Source organism: Pseudorasbora parva, chromosome 14 (assembly GCF_024679245.1).
Source record: "Pseudorasbora parva isolate DD20220531a chromosome 14, ASM2467924v1, whole genome shotgun sequence".
In the NCBI taxonomy this organism is placed as follows: Eukaryota; Metazoa; Chordata; class Actinopteri; order Cypriniformes; family Gobionidae; genus Pseudorasbora; species Pseudorasbora parva.
In genome coordinates this window covers 4,133,147-4,142,463 of record NC_090185.1, presented here as the reverse complement: position 1 = coordinate 4,142,463, position 9,317 = coordinate 4,133,147, and the positions used below count along the sequence as shown (strand labels likewise).

The 9,317-nt window shown below is 31.6% G+C and overlaps 1 protein-coding gene across 37 annotated transcripts in view; it reads left to right on the top strand.

Moving 5' to 3' along the window:
- Positions 1 to 9,317, top strand: part of ptprsa (protein tyrosine phosphatase receptor type Sa) — a 361,627-nt gene that overhangs the window by 302,647 nt on the left and 49,663 nt on the right. For 22 of the 37 annotated variants that reach the window (XM_067415256.1, XM_067415253.1, XM_067415250.1 and 19 more), the window contains one exon: positions 7,496 to 7,543. The exons of the other annotated variants lie outside the window; for them this stretch is intronic. In XM_067415256.1, the coding sequence (XP_067271357.1) occupies positions 7,496 to 7,543 (48 nt within the window). The remainder of the gene's footprint in view (positions 1 to 7,495; positions 7,544 to 9,317) is intronic. 37 annotated transcript variants of the gene reach the window in all.

Genomic DNA, 9,317 nt, shown 5'->3' with positions numbered 1-9,317 from the left:
TCATATTTCACCCTCTCCTGTAATACCTGTGTCATACCCATGGCATTATACACATTTGTGTCCTGATATTTCACAAAAACATGCCCACACACACACACACACACACACACACACACACACACAGATGATCTGATCGCCTTTCTGCGACTGTGAACCGCTTCATCCCACCAAATCTGTCAACACTACAAAAAACGCTTTTCTAACTTAGTATTTTTGTCTTGTTTCCGGTCAAAATTAAAAAAAAAATCTTACATTAAGAAACATTTACTAGTCAAGTACAAATTATTGTCTTGTTTTGGGGAAAATAACTCAAAATGAAGAGAGTTTTTGCTTAAAATAAGATAAATAATCTGCCAATGGGGTGAGAAAAATAATCTTGTTTTCTGTTTGAATTAAGATTATTTTTCTCACCCCATTGGCAGATTATTTATCTTATTTGAAGCAAAAACTCTCTTCATTTTGAGTTATTTTCCCCAAAACAAGACAATTACTTTCGCTTGTCTGGTAAATACTTCTTGTTTTAAGAATTGTGAGATGTTTGGACTAGAAACAAGACACAAATACTGAGGAAGAAGAGCATTTTTTGCAGTGAAGAACATGTCATTCTTATTATTAGGGTCATATTTCACTAATCTAAAGTATGATATTTTGCATAAAAAATACGGCCTTTTTTGACATTATTTTAATATTCTCCTTTTCAAACACTTTGAAGTGAAACATATTGTCATTTAACTTTAATTTATCCGTCAGTTTCCGCTGCACCTGCTGCTATTTCTAATTTGCATCTCTACTGATGCGGTTTATTAGTTAATAATTGTGTACGGCCTGTCAATCAGTGTTATTTAATATTTTAGCTCAAGAATTGCTTTCAATGTTCCTTCAGCCCTGAATGAAATCCAACATCCTCCTCTCATTCAAAAGCAGACGATCTATTGTCTCGTCCAAATCCTTCAAGTTCAAACCTCGTTCTCATGTCGCCGGCTTTGGACCACTAAACCCAGTCTGACATTTCTCCACGGCTGCTTGAAGTGAATTCGTCGAAAGCGTCTCTCCATCAAACGCTTCTTGTTTCAAAGGCGATAATCTCGCCTCGAGGAGGTCATACCGCGGCCGCTGCCGAAAGCGAAAGAGATAAAACGAGAGACAGATGAGAAAAATGGAGGTGGAGAAAACGAGAAAGCTGCCTCTTTTCCTATTCACTGCAAAAATGCTCTTCTTACTCAGTCATTTTGTCTTGTTTCTAGTCTAAATATCTCACAATTCTTAAATCAAGATGCATTTACTAGATCAGTAAAACGACATGAGATATTTGTTCTTGTTTTATTGAAAATCAAATTTAAATGAAGTGAGTTTTTGCTTAAAATTATAAAAATAAAATTGTCTTGAATAATGCTCTTCTTATTTAGTAATTTTGTCTTGTTTCCAGTCCAAATATCAAAAATATTCTTAAATCAAGATGCATTTACGAAAAACCCAATGATATCATAAAAACCTTAAGTTCTTTCATGGTATTATAATAACTTTAAAATGTTTTATGTGGCTTATTTTATACTTATTTTGTGACATTAAAAAACCTTAGAAGTACCTAATTCCGAAGTCCTATAAGAACCATTTTATGTATTATTTATGTTATCATAAAATAATCAATTTAAGAAATTAACTATGACATTGTAAGAATTCAGAAGAACCGAGAAGAAACTTTTTATGAAATCATAAGGATTAAAAACAAGTTACTATATGGCATTATTAGTACACTGAAAAAATTATTTCGAAAAAAAGTTTCCTGGTTGCCTTAAAATTTCGAGTTTATTGTAATTAAAAGTTTGAGTTAATACAATAAACATTTTTTGAGAATCGACAACCTATATTAAAATATTATTATACGATTGTGTAAGCGTATTGGGTAATTGTGTGTTTTATTTGTGATGACGCAGCCAAATAGTGCTATTTTCGACTTATATAGTGATGGGCCGATTTCAAAACAAAGCTTCGAACCCGTTATGAGTCAGTGAATCGATTCATGATTCGGATCGCGTGTCAAACTGCTGAAATCACGTGACTCTGGCGATCCGAATCATGAATCGATTCACTGAATCATAACCGTTTGAATCTTCAAGAAGCTGTGAAAAATTCCTTACTTAGTATTTTTGTCTTGTTTCTAGTTAAAATATCTAAAACATTCTTACATTAAGAAACATTTACTAGACAAGTACAAATTATTGTCTTGTTTTGGGAAAAAATAACTCAAAATGAAGAGAGTTTTTGGTTAAAATAAGATAAATAATCTGCCAATAATCTTGTCTTCTGTTTGAATTAAGATTATATTTCTCACCCCATTGGCAGATTATTTATCTTATTTTAAGCAAAAACTCTCTTCATTTTGAGTTATTTCCCCCCAAAACAAGACAATTACTTTTGCTTGTCTAGTAAATACTTCTTGTTTTAAGAAATGTTAGATATTTTAACTAGAATCAAGACAAAAATACTAAGTTTTTTTTTTTTTTTTGCAGTGAACACAGCTTCTTGAAGATTCGAACGGTTGTGAATCAGTGAATCGATTCATGATTCGGATCACCCTGGTTGCCTTAAAATTTTGAGTTCATTGTAATTAAAATTTTGAGTTAATACAATAAAAAAAATTTGAGATTCGACAACCTTTATTAAAATATTATTAAAAGATTGTGTAAGCGTATTGGGTAATTTTATTTGTGATGACGCAGCCAAATAGTGCTATTTTCATGATTTATTACATTTTTTATGTGGTTCAGATACAATAATATTTTGAGTTTCTATTTATTAAACAAATTTCCTTCATTGTATCAACTCAAATTTTTCATTTCAATAAACTCTAAATTTTAAGGCAACCAGGTTACTTACTTTTTTAAAGCTCCACTGTGTGATATTTCCCCATCTAGCGGTGTAAAGGTTTATGACCATCCAGTGAATATTAGTTTCTGTTCCTCTCAATTCTGATGTCGTTTTAACTCCTACGGTGGCTGATTTAGTCCAAGATTAACACGGCAATCCTCCTCTTCACATCGACACGGTGCCATCGAGTGTTCAAACGCGAAAGGCGAAGCTTGAATTTACGCATATGTCCCTCTGTGGCTACTGTACTTTCAAGATGGAGGGGCAACATGGCGACCGGCATTCGAACCCCTCACCCGTATGTGTTTTCAATGGCATATTATAAACTTACCAGAATACTTTATTACTTGAAAGAAGTAAATATACATATATTATTGAAATAACTAAGTGTTTTCAGCTAAGAATAAACTAAAAAAGTTACACAGTGTAGCTTTAAGTTAAACCAACACTTTTTTTTTTACAGTGTAGATCAGTAAAATTACATTTTTGCTTGTTTTCTGCTGAAAAAAAATCTAAATGAGTTTTTGCTTAAAACAGGAAAAATGATCTTCCAATGGGGTGAGAATAATAATCTTATTTCTGTTTGAAATCTTGTTTCTTGTTTCCGTCCCAAACAGAAATAAGATTATTTTCCTCCCCCCATTGGCAGATCATTTTGCCTGTTTTAAGCAAAAACTCTCTTCATTTAGATTTGATTTTCAACAAAACAAGACAAAATATCTCATGTCGTTTTACTGATCTAGTAAATGCATCTTGATTTAAGAATTGTGAGATATTAAGACTAGAAACAAGACAAAAATACTGAGTAAGCATTTTTTGCCGTGTGGCATTAAACGGTTTGCTAATGAAAATGTTTGTCTTCTAAAACACTTGATCCTCATATGAACAGGCGGAAGAGGAGGCATAAAAACGGACCCTAAATGTGTCCCGAATCGAACAGAACGCCAGTGTCTCGTCTCATTAGGATAAGCGCAGTGTTGGGCGCCATATGTGCCAGTCATCCATGTGAACTGAAGTGTGCTCCTCTGAACAATGGCCCCTATTAGCTAATGGAAATGTTGCAAATGTTTCCCCGTCCCAGTTAATTGGGCTAAAATGTCTGCTTAAATAAAAATTCACCAAGCAAAGAGATAATGACACCCCGCACTTAAAAAGAACAACGTCGCGTCACAAATTGAACGCTCCTCAATTAATAAAGTCCAACGAGGACGACTCTAACGAGGCGGACCTCTGATAATGTAACGAGGAAGGCGAGGAATAAGACGAAAGCGCGCCGGACTCATTTTAAATGTGTTATTAGGCAAGACGGCCCACACAGGAGAATACACTGCAAAGAAATGCTCTTCTTAAAGGGTAAGTTCACCCTAATGTCGCTCCACACCCGTAAGACCTCCGTTCATCTTCACACACAGTTTAAGATATTTTATATTTAGTCCGAGAGCGTATGCGAGTGTATGCACACTATACTGTCCATGTCCAGAAAGGGAATAAAAACATCATCACAGTAGTCCATATGAGACATCAGTGGGTTAATTAGAGTCTCTTGAAGCATCCAAAATACATTTGGGTCCAAAAATAACAAAAACTACGACTTTATTCAGCATTGTCTTCTCTTCTGCGTTTGTGTTCAATCCTCAAATAAAGATTCAAACGGTTATGAATCAGTGAATCGATTCATGATTTGGATCGCTAATCTCACGTGATTTCAGCAGTTTGACTCACGATCCGAATCATGAATCGATTCACTGATTCATAACCGTTTGAATCTTTATTTGAGGATTGAACACAAACGCGGATTCAAAAAGCCAGTAAATTCAAGTAAAATCACAGGCTTTGCTTATCCCGTGTGAATAGTACTTTATTTAATAATTTTGTCTTGCTTCTAGTCTAAATATCTCACAATTCTTAAATCAAGATGCATTTACTAGATCAGTAAAACGACATGAGATATTTTTTCTTGTTTTGTTGAAAATCAAATCTAAATGAAGAGAGTTTTTGCTTAAAACAGGCAAAATGATCTGCCAATGGGGTGAGAAAAATAATCTTATTTCTGATTGAAATCTTGTTTCTTGTTTCCGTCCCAAACAGAAATAAGATTATTGTTTTATAATAAACTTAATTTATACAATAACTAATGCACCATATAAACATATTGGCCGATATTGATAACCGATAACTATTTACAAATGATAACCGATATGACTGTCAAAATTTTTACATCTATACAGTTAATTATTTTGGCTAAAGCAGACATTGTCATCAATAAAACATAAATAAATAATAAATAGACACATATACATATTTTTAATGCATGCATGAAAAGTATATATTGTAAAAAAAAAACATACATATTATAAATAAGAATGCAAGAAAAGTATATATTGGAATATATATATATATATATATATATATATATATATATATATATATGTTTATTTATTTATTATTTATTTGTTTTATTGATGACAAAGTCTGCTTAAGCCAGATTTTGCTAACCGATAACTATTTTTATGCTACAAATGATAACCGATATGACTGTTGAATTAATAAATCTATACAGTTTTGCCTTTTATTAATCTTTTACTTTGTCTAATGCAATCATGACCACCAATTAAACATGCATAAATAAATAAAAATGATGTTAGCCAACATACAGCATAAAACAGTTTTTCATTTCAAAAGGTGTTTTTTTTCTCGAAAGCCTACTTGTAATGCTAATTCAAATGGGATCCACTTGCTAGCATGTTGATCTGTGCCGTCTGCATAGGTGTCGTGAGCCTAAAGTCATCACAGATGGTTCAGACCTCGACAACAGAAGCTAAAGACGTTCCTCATCCGCCCGCTCTCCAGCCCTAAACTCTGACCGTATGCCATCTTACCGCTCGAGCGACGCTGCCATATGATTGTTAGAGACTTTATTCTTCAAAACACTACCATAGAGTCAGACGCTATGGAGAAATGTGTTTGACTTAAAGGGTTAGTTCAGCTAAAAATGTAAATTGTCATTAATTCCTCCTGTGGTTGGACAGCCGTCAGACCTCCGCTCATCTTCACACACAGATGAAGATATTAGTGTTGAAATCCGATGGCTCAGAAAGGCCTTCATTGACACCAATGTCATTTCCTCTCTCAAGACCCATAAAGGCACTAAAGACGTCGCTACAAAGCCCATCTCACTACAGCGGCTCTACGATCATTTATGAAGAGGCCAGAAGAGTTTTAGTGCGCAAAAAAACTAAATAACGACTTATATAGTGATGGGCCGATTTCAAAACAAAGCTTCGAACCGTTATGAATCAGTGAATCGATTCATGATTCGGATCGTGTGTCAAACTGCTGAAATCACGAGACTCTGCGATCCGAATCATGAATCGATTCACTGAATCATAACTGTTTGAATCTTCAAGAAGCTGTGAAAAATTCCTTACTTAGTATTTTTGTCTTGTTTCTAGTTAAAATATCTAAAACATTCTTACATTAAGAAACATTTACTAGTCAAGTAAAAATTATTGTCTTGTTTTGGGAAAAAAATAACTCAAAATGAAGAGAGTTTTTGCTTAAAATAAGATAAATAATCTGCCAATGGGGTGAGAAAAATAATCTTATTTCTGTTTGAATTAAGATTATTTTTCTCACCCCATTGCCAGATTATTTATTTTATTTAAAAAAAAAAAAAGTTATTTTTCCCCAAAACAAGACAATTACTTTTGCTTGTCTAGTAAATACTTCTTGTTTTAATAATTATTAGATATTTTGACTAGAAACAAGACACAAATACTAAGTAAGGAATTATTTGTTTTGCAGTGAACACAGCTTCTTGAAGATTCAAACGGTTATGATTCAGTGAATCGATTCATGATTCGGATCGCAGAGTCTCGTGATTTCAGCAGTTTGACACGCGATCTGAATCATGAATCGATTCACTGATTCATAACGGGTTGATTCTTTGTTTTGAAATCGGCCATCACTATATAAGTCGTTATTTCGTGTTTTTTTGCGCACTAACTCTATTCTGGCCGCTTCATAAATGATTGTAGAGCCGCTGTAGTGAGATGGGCTTTGTAACGACGTCTTTAGTGCCTTTATGGGTCTTGAGAGAGGAAATGACATTGGTGTCAATGAAGGCCTTTCTGAGCCATCGGATTTCAACACTAATATCTTCATCTGTGTGTGAAGATGAGCGGAGGTCTGACGGCTGTCCAACCACATTAGGGTAAGTAATTATTGACAGAATTTTCGTTTTTTGGGTGAACTAACCCTTTAATGTCGTTCTGAATGTGTAATAAACTTCAGCGGCTCTGATGTTGGATGAAGGATGGCTGGTTTATGAGTGAGTGTCCTACTTTCACTGTCTGACAGACTGCTTGGCTTCGGATCCAACGCCGAGGACCCTCGCGAGGATTACCGCCTTCATTCAAAGCAGGGGTGGTCCGTTCTCCTGCCTGTTTAAAAATGCACAATACAGTTTGAAAAATTAATTAGAGATGTATAAAGGAGAAGCTCATTAATTTCCTTGCATTTCTCTTATTTTGCCATTTATTTTGTTCTCAACTAATTATCAGTGCATTTCAAAAGGGATGCTTTTCTTTTCTTTCATTTTGTTTTTGGTGTTTGCTGTTTTTCACAGATTCGGGTCTAAGCAGTCCTGTCAGTGAAGCCGGTTTTGACTATGAAAGTTAGTGCTGACATCTCGCGCTGGGCTTTGGTGTTTTCTTATCTTTTTTTAATGCGTCTGCCTCACATCCGAAATAATGGGTTGTGTTCTCAGACTACATTTGCATATGACTTTGCCCCCCCACCCCTTCACAAACTGCCAGATCTGCGCTAATGTTCACTCCCGTAACCCTGGAAAAGTTAAAAGGAGTCATATCTCAAATGAAACCTAAAACTGTATTGTTTTTCCTATATGAGGTGCATAATTTAGGATAAAATAAATTAAAGATTATTATTTACCCACTAGTTTTTTTGTTGTTGTTGTTGTTGCATAATTCAGGACAAAAGAAAGTAAATTATACTATTTTCCTACTATTTTTATTTTATTTTTGGTGCATAATTTAGGATAAAATAAAGTAAATAATACTATTTTCATACTTTTTTTAAATAAAATTAAGTAAAAAAAATACAATTTTCCTTTTTTTATATAAAATCAAGTAAATAATAACATTTTCCTACTTTTTGAGCAAATAAAGTTAATTTTACTATTTTCCTACTTGTTTTTAAAAAATATATAAATTAAGTAAATAATAATATGTTCCTACTTATTTTTGATTTTGGCTGCATAATTTAGGTTAAAATAAAGTAAATTATACTATTTTTTACTTTTTTATAAAATTAAGTAAAAAAAATAAAATCAAGTAAATAATAAAATTATCTTACTTTTTGATAAAATAAAGTTAATTTTAAAGTTAATTTTACTATTTTACTACTTGTTTTTAAGTAAATAATAATATTTTCCTACTTATTTTTATTTTGGCTGCATAATTTAGGACAAAATAAAATAAGGAATTCTATTTTCCTACTTATTTCTGATCAAATAAAGTTAATTTTAATATTTTCCTACTTTTTGTAATCTCAATCAATCAATCAGTCATAATACTTATTTACTTAATTTAACTTGTAAATGTACAATTAAATTGTAAATGTACATTTAAATGTAAATGTAATACTATTTTCCTACTTGTTTCTGATAAATTAAGTAAATTATAATATTTTCCTACTTATTTTTATTTTGGCTGCATAATTTAGAATTAAAATAAAGTAAATAATAATATTTACCTACTTATTTTTATAAAATTAAGTAAAAAAATAAAAAAATCTACTTTTTTAAATAAAATCAAGTAAATAATAAAATGTTCCTACTTTTGGATCAAATAAAGTTAATTTGACTATTTTCCTACTTGTTTTTTTATATATAAATTAAGTAAATAATAAAAAAAATTTGGCTGCATAATTTAGGACAAAACAAGTAATACTTGTTTCTGATCAAATAAAGTTGATTTTAATATTTCCTACTTTTTTAATATATTAAGTAAATAATACTTATTTACTTAATTTAAATTGTAAATGTACATTTAAATGTAAATGTAATACTATTTTCCTACTTGTTTATGATAAATTAAGTAAATTATAATATTTTCCAACTTGTTTATGATAAATTAAGTAAATTATACTATTTTCCTACTTGTTTATGATAAATTAAGTAAATTATAATATTTTCCTACTTATTGTTGATTTTGGCTGCATAATATAGATTTAAAATAAAGTAAATAATACTATTTTCCTACTTTCCCCACTTTCCAACAATTTTCCTACTTGTTTTGATAAATTAAGTAAATAATACTATTTTCCTACTTGTTTTATTTTTGTTGCTTTAAAGGCAATGTTAGCCAACATGATAAAAGTTCATAACATATAAATATAAAGCATATAATATTTTTTAACATGTATAG